A 13709-nucleotide genomic window follows, 5' to 3' on the forward strand; every position below is an offset into this window, starting at 1 on the left:
TTTCTCTCCTTATCTTCCCAAAACTATTCATATTCTTGTTGCCACTGGTCTCCTTTATCCACACCAAACTCCTTGTTGAATTAATCCTCTCGCTCTCACTTCAGACATGTTTTTCTCTAATCTGTAATTAGGAGATTATAATCATCCCTGGCCACTTTTCCGCCACCTGATTCGACCTTGCACAGAGACGTCTTCAATTCTAATAAAGCATAAAATGGTCCATTTAACAATTTAGCATGCACTCTACCATTAATTTTGCTTCAATAGACCAAATTTAACCCAGAAAATTAGATTCACAATAGAGTATATTGGCCATTACTTGAAATGAGTAATAGGATCATGCTAGTTTTAAAATTTTCAGTATTGCAGATTATAGGCATCGTGTCTCAAACCCAAATTCTTAACTTTGTGTAAGATAGTCAAATAATTAACAATAAATCTGGGCCAGTATGTACTTTATTCATTAAGATGAGAGAAGTTTCTGCTAAGAGTCCTGTTTTTGAGAAGCCTGATTTGGAACATTTGACAGATTGAATATAATGAAACAAGCGTAGTTAGTTGAACACCTACCTCAGTTTTCATGTGAAGCCAGCACTTTAATATCAAATTAACTGACTGCTGGAATGTCACACACGCCTCTATGTTTGAATGTGAAGTGGACCATTGCTCGAGGATGAAAACTGTCTGTGTTGTTTAACATCACGAGTAATATACTAAAATGCAGCCATAGACATGATGTTTAAAGATCAACAAGGGGCCAAATGCTGCCTGCAGTGCAATGGGAGCAGAGTGCAGATGGCTAGTAGCAGTATATACACACAAATATCTTTGTCTTTTTATCTTTGTAGGGTTCCACCATCACAACTGAATGCTTTACTTTAACCTTTAACAAAAGCCTAACCTGCACTGTTACATGTAGCAGAGCATTGTTAATGGTTGCCTGTACCATCTATTAGCAGGATAACACAAAGAATATCAGTATGTCAGTATATCAGAGGGCTGGGAGCGTCCTCCAGAAGTTATCATATCAATGTTTTATCTCCAAATTAAGCCAGTAGTTCAGTAATAAAAAGTTTGTTTTTCAGTTTTCAGATGTGTGATGGTCCCTAACAGCAGCCTCTCAGCCTCAAACGTGATGTTAGAAATAACACAGTGAACCATCATCTTGCATTGAACCAAAAACATATGTCGAAAACTTTGGACGGCTCTTCCTCAGAGTCTAAAAATCAAACCCTATAACAACAAACTGCAGCTACCAGAAAAAGTTGGGACGCTGTGTAAAATGCAAATAAAAAAGAATGCAATTATCAAATCTCATAAACCAATATTCTATTCACAATAGAACATAGAAAACATATCAAATGTCAAAAGTGAGACATGTATTTATTTCATGAGAAAATTGAGCTCATCTTCAATTTGAGGAAAGCAAACTAACTTAAAAAAGTACGGAATGGTACAAAGTTTGCCGCTCTGTAGCATCTCCTCTTCTTTTAACGGCAGCCTGTAAACATGTAGGAACTGAGGAGACCAGTTGCTGGACCTCTTGGAGACGAATGTTGTCCCATTCTTGTCTTATATAGGATTCTAACTGTTCAACAGTCTTAGGTCTTCTTTACTATATTTTGCGTTTCATTATGCTCCAATTGTTTTTAGTTGGTGAAAGGTCTGGACTGCAGGCAGGTCAGCTCCTCTACTTTGAAGCCATGCTGATGCAATAGATGTGATATGTGATTTAACATTGTGTTGCTGAAATCTGCAAGGCCTTCCCTGAATAATATGCCATTTGGATGAGAGCATATGTTGCTCTGAGACCTGTATATACCTTCTAGCATTGATGGAGCCTTTCCATATGTGCAAGCTGTCAGTTCCACAGGCACTAATGTACTTCCATACCAACAGAGATGCATGATTTTGAACTTAACACTGATAACAAACCAGATGTTTTTTCTTCTCCTTAATCCTGAGGATTGATTTCCATGATGGCCTCGGTGCATTTTACATTAGCTTTGGACAGAGAAGACGACAGCATTTCTAGATCATGCACGATAAAGCATCCAATACTGATTTTCATCCCGATTCTATTCATCTCTTGATGATATTATGTAACTTTTTTGAGATGTGCTACTGTCATCAAATTAAAATCTTACTCTACACATCATACGGTAGATGCACTTGTACTGAATGGTAAGATACTCCAGCAGGCCACCAAAATGTGTAAAGCCTGATTCTTACTCGGCGCAACCGCGCAACTGTTCTGGCTCGAGAACCATTAATGACGTCATCGAAAGCGCCAGCCCCTTCACAGTTCCTTCAGCTCATAAGCGCAGTTTGCGCCGAGTATGCGTCACATTTGCAGTTCTCTCCAGACCAGCGGGCGTCACTGTTGAGGAAACAAGCTGAAGAACCGGACGAAGAAAAGCAAACGGAGAAAGCATACACAATGCCACCTGTGGTGTCACGTCAGCAGAGGCTGGCACATCTGATGCGGCTGCGGCAAAAACAGAAGAGAAGGTGGAATGTTCGTCCTTTGCAACAAGACGAACTTTGTCAAACGTTGTCAAACGTTGTCCTTTGGGACAACGTTGTCCCAGTGTAACTTCATAGACGTGTCGTACAGATGTTTGTAGAGGCGCACCCTCTCGGTCACCGCGGTCTCTGCAGTGTTCATGTTTCCTTTCTCTTGGTCAGCTGTTTCCGGTTGAGCTCGCGCGAAGTCAGAAAAACAGTTGTGTGCGCGACCTTGCGACGTGCGAGGATTTTTTAGCTAGCGACGGGGGGCGTGGCGGAATTTTGGGTCACGTGACCGTTTGCGCCATTTGCGACCAGCTAGTAAGAATGGGTCAAAGCGAGGTTGCGCCGAGTAAGAATCAGGCTTTACACTCAGAGTCGGTCAAACTTGATGTTTGGAAAAAAATACAAGAGTTACGGCCAAACATAAGCTCCGTTAAGCTGCTCTCTAATAATAATGAGATACTATCGATTTGAGAAGATCTCATTATTGTTAGAAAAAGCGACTCTAATGCAATATGCACTTTGGCTCCGTCAGGAGTAAATACAGGCATTAGAGACATTTCAGACATAGATACAGAGATTGAAGCCCCTGAAATCCAATGGAAACAACAGCAGACACAGACGAAGGAGAAGAAAACAGACAGTTGCTGAAAGTTGTTTTCTGGGTTTGACGTCAGAACTCGTCTAGAAACCACATAGATACATTGAAGTTGGTCACACAGGCTCTGTTTTATTTAGCTGATTACAGTTTAATTTTGCATTGAGTGGGTTTATCAAGTTCATTCTGCTGTGGCCTCAATTAGATTTTTATCTTTTACTGTGGACTGGTCTGTGTATGTGTTTGTTTTGTTGAGTGCTACAATCAAGTCAGTGGCCTCCATGCGTTCCTCAGGGCAGCAGTGTAATTACTGTACAGAAAACACCAAGATCATATCGAACACACACACACACACACACATACACACAAACCAGAAATTAGACTAACCCACCATCAAACCACAGTTTCCACTCTGTTCACCCAAAAGCCACCAAATGACTGTCATTTCCAGGCAAATTTCCACTCTCATAACAGACAGAATGTGAAATGGAAACAGAACGCGTCTTCTGCGAGTGCACACTCAGACATGCACAAACACACAAGCAGACATGAAGTTGCCTAGTAATATGATGCATTAAACACATGCAAACAAAAGAGACAACTCCAGACACACTCTCTACGGTCAACACCTGGAGGACATTTTAGTCACAGGGCGTCACTATGTCTTCCTTGTGGCTCCCTATTTACTGAAGCCACATGTTTGTCATTGAGCAAGAAGGAAGGGAGGCAACAGAAAAATAGGACCAAAGAGGATCTGTTGGGTGTTAAAAGTATACACCATGGGAGGAAGAAGGAGATGAAGAAAAACAAGACTAAACAACAAAATAGCACACTCAAAAATGACCCATAGTATCATTCTCTTACAGCACGTGGTCCAGTTCCTTCAAAAACTGTTACGGATACTTAGCACCTTCAGTAATAAAGCTGCTATAAATTGCCTGTTTTATGTATTGAAAGGGTTTGCTTTAAAGAAACTGCTATAAACTGTTCAAAATCATAAGGGGGTAAGCTAGCCGTTTCCCCCCTTTTTGAGCTACGATTAACCTCAAAACAAATATTTCACAAATTGTCTCGGTATACCTGCACACAACCGGAGTGCTCTCCCCCTACTTGTCATGGGGGATAAAAAAATCTGATAGAGGTGCTCTCCTCTGACGCAAAGTCATCTGGGAGATGTCAGTCCTTCACATTTAGTTGGCAGGTATAGAGATTTCTCACTCCTTTATAGTTCTTTTCTAAAACCTCCTTTGGTTTTGCTACGTCACTTTTTTTTTGCTGTGGGAGAGTAACTATGTAGTTCTACAAATGTTCTATCACTAAACATGTCTGTAACTGCAGTTAGTAACAGGTGCAGAAATCACTACAACGCCTGTGGCTTCTGCTGGAGCGCGTAGCCAACAGACATGCTAGCAAAGAGCGCTAAATGCTAACGTGCATACACCGTAAAAAAAGAATAGTTGAGAATATTTGAAATTTACAGGCAACCGTCTGCATTCAGAATTGTATGTTTTGCCAACAATGTTCCCATCATAATCTTAACTATGATAACACTGTAATCTTTATTAAGAATTCTTAATTAAGTCAATTTTAAATTCCTTATTCTACCAACAAGGATTTTTCTTTTTGCTGAACAGTGACAATTCACTTTACTAAAAAAAGGCAATTGAGGTCATCACAATTTATCAATAAAGTATACATTCCTTTTGTCACTGTTCTACACAATTACAAAACTTCAATAATGTACAACAAACTTCACACTTTGTAAAAAACTTTATTTCCATAAGTATTTTTTTAACAAAATCAAGTATTTGTACCTACACAGCCTTAAAGGGGAACTCCGGGGCATTTGAAGCGTGTTTCCATTGCTAGAGGTTGTCAAATACTGACAGTAGGACACAGACAGGTGCAAATCTGCGCTCCCTGTGTGGAGATCGCGCTGTTCGCACACCCTGTCATGCGAGGCTAATACATGGTGGCTAAGGGGCAAGAGCTAACCCTTCCACGTAAAACAACAACTTGCACACTGCAGAAACGTCACACCACTTTATAAACCATCCGACAATAAAGTCACAAGCCTTACCATCAAAACCATATGCATGGTTCTCACATTACTGGCATGGGGACGTTACCAAACAACTTTATAAACAGCATGTAACTCACCGGCTGGTTGTAGGCGCGCGCATGTGAAAGCCCAAAAGAGTCGATGGAGAATAATCCCATATACAAAACAATTATCTTCTCTAGAAAAACTGCGTTCAAGTATTTAAAACATTAAAACAATATTACTGGGCATGTATTGTTGTAATGTTTTAAATACTTGAACGCAGTTTTTCTAGAGAAGATAACTGCTTTGTATATGGGATTATCGTCCATCGACTCTTTTGGGCTTTCACATGCGCGCGCGTACCAACAACCGGTAAGTGACATGCTGTTTATAAAGTTGTTTTGTAACGTCCCCATACCAGTAATGTGAGAACCATGCATATGGTTTTGATGGTAAGGCTTGTGACTTTGTCGGATGGTTTATAAAGTGGTGTGACGTTTCTGCAGTGTGCAAGATGTTGTTTTACGTGGAAGGTTTAGCACTTGCCCCTTGGCCACCACGTAGTTGGCTAGCACGACAGGCTGCGCAAACAGCGCATTCGCCGCACAGGGAGCGCCGATTTGCACCAGTCTGTGTCCTACTGTCAGTATTTGACAACCTCTAGCAATGGGATTGCGCTTCAAATGCCCCGGAGTTCCCCTTTAATGCACACTGGCTGATTCAGAACATGGGCCTGCACAACCTAAATGCTATAAGGTTCAACATGTCTGGTAAGTAAAAAAATCAATGTAAAATAAAGCCAATGATGGGCAACTATACTGCCGTATAAAGTGCAAAGTGCAAAGTGCAATAACTACGCCAACATTGAAATAAAATGCCATCCGCATTTTTCTCTAAAACATAGCCGTACTCCAACACCGTAAGAACATGGGCCATCAAGGGGAACTTGATGTAACCAGTACGCTTTTTAAAATACAACGTCGTATTCACTCTTACAATGCAAGTTTGTTCTTCAGAGATCGCACACGCTGTGTGCATTTTGGACCGATTTCCATGAAGATATTTTGCAAAGTTTCGAAAGTATACTTCAGAGCCTTCGGGTAGGAGATATTCAGGGCATAAAGGAGGCCAAAAAGGTATGCCAGAGCAGTTGGAGTATCTGGGAGATCTTGCAAAACCACTCTCTCTTCGAGGAGGACTGCAATGTTTTGCACTCGCGTAGATGTCCCTGGACCACAGTCTTCACGAACATAAAGAATTCCCACAGCCACGCCCTGGAGAGCCACATCATCTACATCGGTCTCCTGAGGAAAAAAGGATTTTACACTCACATTGACTTTGTAATGTGTTCTGCCCTCTCCTGTACCATCTACTCATGACAAAACAGCTTATCAATGACAGCTCCCTCATCACTGAGATGTTTGAACTGTTGCCCTCAGGGAGGCGCCACAGGTGCAATTAACCCCACCCCCTCTTCTATTCATTACCTCCTCTTACACTAATACGCCATTTTTATTCTCTGTTGTAATCTATTACTGTCCTACATATATGTCGGCATACTTTCAGTCTGAGTGTGCATGCGTATAGTGTACACAGTATATGTGTATATGAGAAATAAAAGGTATTGTGAGCCGTTATACGATTTCTTTGAAAAAAAAATGTAGTTCCTGTTTGATGTTAATGACTACTTACAAGGCATTCTCTGAAGAGTTCCTTAGGTTCATCACGGAGAAATACTGGAAGTCCTCGAAGAGCAGCGTCTTTGCGGTGCCAGAGGATGTCAGAGGTCTATGCCAAAAAAGCAGAAAAAAAAACAACATGGTTAGTTAGGTCACAATAGTTGAGGTCATACACTTCCTTATAGTAAAAATCTTTATACTCATTTTCTTTTTACTCCCATAAATTAAAGGTTTTTCCCCAGCAACTACACTGTTCCAGAAACAAACACATAAATGGGACAGCTAAAAGAAAGCAAAACAACTCCAAGTGAATCATGATCATGTCAATCTATGATATCAGCCTGTTCAGTTAGGATGCAACACTCATTGTGAATTTATTTTGCCTTCCGACTGGACAGTTGGCAAAACCGATTTCACAACGAGTGTTGCTTTCTAGCTGGACATGCTGATATCATAGAAGTAAGCTGACTGACTTGCTTTGCTGTTCCTTTTAGGTTTTTGAAGCAGTGCAAGATATGTACATTGTTTATTTGTTTTGTTGGTTTTTTTTTTAAACCTGGTTTGAGCAGTCTTCCAAAAGGTAAGTATTTCAACCACAACATACCTCATCATCAAGCTTCGCCATGACATCCTCCATAGCCTTTCCAAAGGCTGCTTTTCGGGCACGGTACAGACGAAGTAGTTTGGGAGTGTATTCCTCCACTACAGCTCTGAATGTCGTCAACAGCATCTTGTTTGTGATGCGAAAAAACTCAGCATCAATCTGTCAAATACACAAAGCAACATACACAAAAAGGTACAAGTCAAACAATGGAGGGGTTCTCAGGATACAGACGTCTACAGTAGTACCAAATTTGTAAATTCTTACCTGCTCTTTGAAAAATAAAGCAGGCCATCTGTCCTGCACTTCAGTCACCATCGGCTGGTCATCAACAAGCTCTCTTCTCCTCAGGGAAAAGGTCATTTCCATTGTTTCCCTTATGAATTTCTGATCGATTTTGGCTTTCTTTGATGCTTCCACCAAGAGCTTTCTTTGCTGTTCAAGTGAGGCATCATCCTGCTGATTTGGATGTTCAGGAAAATGGTTAATCTCACCACGTTTGGCCTTCTTCAGTGTGTATGGTCCAGTCTCTCCATCTGTGTTTCTTTTGCTATTAAGGGAAATGTCACTGCAACCAGCCAGTCGCAGCTTTGCTCTGAAGTTGTTGAACTTGTTCCTGATACTGCCAAGCCATCCATCATAACCATTGCCATCAACATCTCTGAGGCACGGATATTTGGTAATCAAAGCAACTGCAATCGATTCAACTTCATGAGGCTGAGGATACGCTTTTATAGCAAAAGCAGCATGGGCAAGTTTGTCAAGAATGTCTGTCTTTTTGTCTCTTGTAACATCAATGCTTTTCTTGGTCTTCTCATATGCCTCATTGCCTTTTCTTAACTTCAGCTCAACATCAAGGGACAGAGCGGGGATAAGGAATGGACAGGGCCACTCTGACGCACTGCGCAAATTTCCTGAGGTGGTGGGCGAGGGGCTGGGTGAAGTGGCAGGTGAGATTCCTTTGGAGGAGCTTAAGCTTGCAGTGTCGAGTGACGAGATGGATCCAAGGGACTGTGATCGCTCCAAGGGATCTTCATAAGCTGAATGCCCTTTCCACTTAATGTGTAGAACTGCACGTTCAGCTGGAAGTTCTGATATATCTGACAAATCGCAGCGGGCATTTTGGAATTCAGGGTCCTCAAACTGCAATTGGAAATCCCCCTGAAGTTGTAGTTTTTCTTTTATGAAATCCACAAGCGCATCCACAGACTCTGGCAATTCTTCAATTTGGACACGTCTTGCTTGATCAGCGGATATTATGACTATGAGCAACAGTACCTATGAAACAGGAAACATTCAGGATCAGGAAAATATACTGCTCGAAAAAATAAAGGGCACACCAAAGCAACTCCCAAGTCACTCATATTTCTGTGATAGCCTGTCCAGTTACAAAGCAACTCATTGTGAAGCCATTTTGCCTACTTTGTCATATTTAACAAGCAATGGGTAGAAATTACTGTTAATAACTAAAATACGGCCAAAATATAGTTATTCGTCAGGTGGAGTCACAGACCATTTCTCTTTTTTTTCCATCAATTCTTGCCGAGTTTTTGGTCACATGTGAATTTTGACAGTTTCACACCCCTTTAGTAACCACGAGGCGGTGTCTGTCACCCATTGAATTTGCTCAGGTAGTCCTACTCATCTCGGATGAGTGGCACTCACTGAGCAAATTGAGTGAGATAGACACCGCCTCATGGTACCTCCAGGTGTGGGACACTGTCAAAATGCAGATATGACCAAAAACTCTGCCAGAAAGGATGAAAAAAGAAAAATGGTCTGTGACACCATCTGATGAATAACTGGTTTTGGGGCGTATTTTGACTATTACCTCTACTTTCTAGCCATTGCTTGTTACATTCGCACAACAGTAAGCAAAATGGATTCACAATGCATGTTGCTTCGTAACTGGACAGGCTGGTATCACAGAAGTATGATTGACTGGGAGTTGCATTTCATTGCTTAGGTGTTCCCTTTACTTTGAGGCAGTGTAATACATTATACACAATACAAACACATTCATGGAATTGGAATTTATGAGACTAGTTTTGGAATAACGTTGTAAGACTCACCATGATTCGTCTAACAATGTGTCCTCAGCGTCACCCAGAGCCTTCCCCCAACAAGGTAAGCTGCCAAAGGACAGTTGGAGTGCACACACGGCCAATGGTGGGGTCTCCTGTGATGAAGCTGCTGGTGTCTGACAAGACTGTCTTGGTCTGCAGAGAAACCGCAGTACTTGCAGAACATGGGAGATTTGTTATATCTGAAACATATAATCAGAGTATTCCAAATAAGTTTAGTATCCATAAGAAAAACCCTTGTGCTAGGAACCACGTAGCATACCAAAATAACATTGCATTACATTTAAGGTTACTATTTAATAGCTAGCACATTTGATGTGCACAAGTTAGATGTCATCACAAACGTGGGCAATACGGCCTTACAGACGTACACTACTATCCATATAACAGCTAAACAGCAACATCAAAACATAGACCATGACAACATGAACGACTTTGAGTCGTTTAATGTTAGCTTTACCAGTAAATGATATGGCTAGTCCCTGGTGAACAGGCAGCGTGTCACTAGACTAGTGCGATCAGCTAGCAAACATTGCACAACGCATGGTCAATGTGCGCACTGAAATCAGAAATACCGCGCTGGTAAAATAAGAGGGCCATATAGTGTACCAAAGATACACTGCCGGTTTGTAAATGGGATAAACACACAGACATCATGGTCGAACATCCCTGCAGGACTTCACTCGAAATTTAGCTAACGTGATTGCCACATGAGCTAGCTTAATATCAAACACTGGGTCAAAACTAGCACATGGTGTGTATCGAAATCTCGTAATTCATAAAAACGCACACAGACATTTTAAATTATGTCTTGAGTAGGACACAATATTGTACTTACAGCCTGGTAACGTACCTTTTCAAAGTTTGGCCATCCTGGCTGCATGTCAAGTGGAAAAAATTTCAACCGGAGAGAGAAACACGTTGCTCAGTCAGCCCTTCCAATTTCGAGAGGAAAGGTGGGAAACCCCGTGTCTTGGCCAGTAAGCGCATGCGCCGAATAAACACCTGTGGCGATTATGTATTTTCAATTCAGATTATTCACTATTGTATATTTGCACATCACTGAGGTGCGCCCTATCAGTTTGATGAGGATTTTTCTGTTCGTTAATAATTATTCATATTTCCTTATCCATTCAATTGTGAACATGCAATTACTTGAACAACGCGTAATTCTGTTTTTTACAGTGTAACCCCACAAAGACTATGCTAATATGCTGATGTTTTGCAAACACAGTGGCACTTGCTGGCATTTTGGTTCATTGTCCATGTTTACTGGAGCATTATCCAGAACTTAGCTGTCTTTAATGCTGAGACAAGTCAAAGGGTCTGCTGTATGTGATGGTCTGTTAGAGCTAAAAACAATGTACAATTGAGGAGAATGCACAACTGTGAACGACCATCCATATGTATTAGGTACAAGTAGTCTGAAAGATATGCAAATTTCATAGCATCATTTTTACGCGTGACAAACAATCAATTAGTATCTCGTGCAACAACAACTGATTGTGAAATTTTAAATTTGTAGCTTTTGCCAAACAACTGCCACAGCCACAACAGGGCCTTGTCAGGTAAACATACAGATAACATGCAAGAAACAAGCGACCAGTGGTATCATTTAGAAAGAGGAGGACGGAGTAAGGAAGAGAAGAGGAGGAAGCGATCTGCTCAAGGCTGGGTTGAGTGGAGTGAAAATGATAGAGGAAATAGAGATAGAGATGACAAATTCATTACAAGTGTGGCAGTGATCATGGTCAGGAACAGGATTAGAAAACAGCCTCAGAGCTGCAGGGTATAGCACAACAAACAACACCACTGCCTCTTCCTGCTCCTTTCCACTCCCCCTTCACCCTCCGTTTCTGTGCACTCACTCATCCATCGCCTTTCAATATCTTTTCTATCCGAGTCTCTCTCCATCTTTCTCTTGTTCTCCCAACTTCTATTATACCCCAACAGCGTGGGCTCAGACTATCGTGAAATATTGTGATTCTTGCTACGTTTAGACTGTCAGAGGAGGAGAGGGGGAGGTGAAAAAGAAAAATCTAAAGAGGTGTAGAGACAAAGAGAGAGATGGATTGAGATTTGAAAAAAAAAAGGCATACAGTAGTGAGTCCTAAAGTGGTGATAAAGCTGAACATGTGTGCTGTAAGTGCAGTAAATCTGGCTTATGTACAAGGACAAAGATTGAAAAGAGAGCAGAGGAGAGGATGAGGGGAGGAGAGGAGTGTTGCGTCCCAGTTTTACTTTGACCTCTATCCGTCTGTCTGTCCCTGTTCTCCCTGATGACATCACACGCATTATAGGTACCTCAATAGGGCCGGGGACTGCCAGTGTGCTGCTTCTCCAGCAGCTACACAGCCTCCCTGTGCATGACTCACCATGTTCACCCCCTACACACCAACCCCTACTCCTCTTCGCTGATTTACAAATGGTCCTCCGCTCAGCAACCATTCTTCACACCAGCTCACGCCACCCTCTGCTGTTCTCATGTCACCCTTTTCTCTGCTTTCTAATCCTTTCCTCTTTCTTCCAGTACTGCGGTGCCATCTCTCTCCTCCTTTTGCACACGGACCCCTTTTCTTCCCCTTTTCCCGCTCTATCATTCTTGTTCGACTGCTGTCAGCATGATCCTCTTATTCCATCCCGGCTGACCTGCAAACTCCCATCTCCCTTTTTCTCTCTTAGTTGCCTCTTCTCTCAAGTCATCCTCTTACTCCCTTTCCGATCAGCGCTGCGCTATCTCTCCCTTTCAGGACCGGAAATTGGTTCTGGAAAACAGCCAGGACATAAACCACACCACCACTCCTTCTGCACACACGTCATAATAAAGCACACACACGTGTATACAGCACAACAAATGAAATAAACAAATGATGCAAACATCATTTAGTACTAGAGATATAACGTACAAGCAAAATCACGCATTAGCTGCTGCTGCTGCCACTGTACAGATACAGATAGCTTTGTTTGTATTTGATTCCAGACAGAGGTAGACTGAAATGACAACTGTTGCTATCAGATTTTATCATTAACATAAGCAGCATTGCTTGATTCCTCCAGCAGTTTCCAGTTTCCAGTAGGATTGGAATATGTAGTAGTGCTTTTTTCATTCTTAAAAATGAACTATACCTCTGCAAAAAATATCCTCTGATATCAAGCAAATAATGTTAAGCAAATAATTAACATTTGAGGCAAAACGTTTTACTAGATATTGTCTAGGATTTCCAACGGTCTATGTGAAGTGAACCTCTTGAATTAGCAGTTAATTTGAAGGGGAAATTAGAGACAGATGTTTTCAATCACTGGGAGTACAATCAGATGTGAGTGGGCATATTTTTTCCCCCTTTTTTCTGAGTCTGAGCTTAACAGTGTGTTTATGGAAGTAAGTCATGGCATTAACAAAGGAGATTTCTGAGGACCACAGAAAAAGAGATGTTGATGTTTTTTTTTTTTAAAGAAATAATTCAAATAAATTAAAAAAACAACCTCCTGGACTCAAACAAGTTTTACAGATGTTTTTACAGCAATGACAGGTAAGTGAGAACGTTTCCTATGGGTTGCAAAGAGGAAGTCATTGCTCTCCAAAAAGAATATTAATGATAATTTATTTCACAAAGTTAACATGGACAAGTCAGAAGGCAAGTGCAAAAAAGGTTTTGTGGACCGATGAGACCGAAATAGAACATTAAGTTAAAATGGGAAATGTTACGGTAAGAGAAAGGAAACTGCTGCATCCATTTGTGAAACACGGTGGTGGTATCCTGGTTTTGGCCTGTTCTGTTGTAAGCAGTTGAAATGTTGAAACCCACAAACATCCCAGTTGTTGAAATACAGAAACACTAACCAACCAATTTAATAGACTTTTTACCTAGACAAAAGGTAAGCAGGTTACTGTCATGACAAGTACAAGGCTCCCAACGTTTAAAGCTTTATGATAACATCTCCCCATTTAAAAATAAAAATCTGCTAGCGTAGGTCTTAATATGCATTTGATGACTACATAATGGAATTATGCTAAAAGACAAGCTAAAGTAGGCTTAAGAAGCTTTCCCGATTACAAGAGCTACTCTTTGCGAGACCGTTTTCCCTTCTAACATCTCACTATTTCGCTCATATGCGTTTCATGTTTTTTAGACATAATTTCCTTCTTAAAAAGAGTAACGTTAATGGTAATGGTTTTCAGCATGACAACAAA

At 41.1% G+C, this 13709-nt stretch overlaps 2 protein-coding genes and 1 long non-coding RNA gene across 11 annotated transcripts in view; all 3 read right to left on the reverse strand.

Annotated features, from left to right (window-relative positions):
- caskin1 (CASK interacting protein 1) overlaps positions 1-13709 on the reverse strand; it is a 140113-nt gene that overhangs the window by 100416 nt on the left and 25988 nt on the right. The gene's annotated exons all lie outside the window — the stretch shown is intronic.
- On the reverse strand, positions 5824-7965 carry LOC142371473 (uncharacterized). Its single transcript, XM_075454148.1, has 4 exons — positions 7701-7965; positions 7437-7595; positions 6846-6941; positions 5824-6457 (listed from the first exon to the last, which is right to left on the reverse strand). Exons 1-4 carry the CDS (start codon positions 7800-7802, stop codon positions 6146-6148), a joined length of 669 nt encoding a protein of 222 aa, XP_075310263.1. The 5' UTR covers positions 7803-7965; the 3' UTR covers positions 5824-6145.
- Positions 7989-10516, reverse strand: LOC142371475 (uncharacterized). The gene is made up of 3 exons (XR_012768043.1): positions 10371-10516; positions 9506-9699; positions 7989-8711 (listed from the first exon to the last, which is right to left on the reverse strand). It is a non-coding gene; the product is annotated as an uncharacterized LOC142371475 (long non-coding RNA).

Source organism: Odontesthes bonariensis, chromosome 21 (genome assembly GCF_027942865.1).
Source record: "Odontesthes bonariensis isolate fOdoBon6 chromosome 21, fOdoBon6.hap1, whole genome shotgun sequence".
In the NCBI taxonomy this organism is placed as follows: domain Eukaryota; kingdom Metazoa; phylum Chordata; class Actinopteri; order Atheriniformes; family Atherinopsidae; genus Odontesthes; species Odontesthes bonariensis.

Excerpts from the sequence above, each read along its gene's own strand:
- LOC142371473 (XM_075454148.1), bottom strand. The coding sequence starts at position 7,802 with ATGGAAATGACCTTTTCCCTGAGGAGAAGAGAGCTTGTTGATGACCAG. Across the intron at positions 7,596-7,700 it reads CTTTATTTTTCAAAGAGCAG|ATTGATGCTGAGTTTTTTCG; the intron begins GTAAGAATTTAC and ends TGTATTTGACAG. Across the intron at positions 6,942-7,436 it reads TGGCGAAGCTTGATGATGAG|ACCTCTGACATCCTCTGGCA; the intron begins GTATGTTGTGGT and ends TTTTTGGCATAG.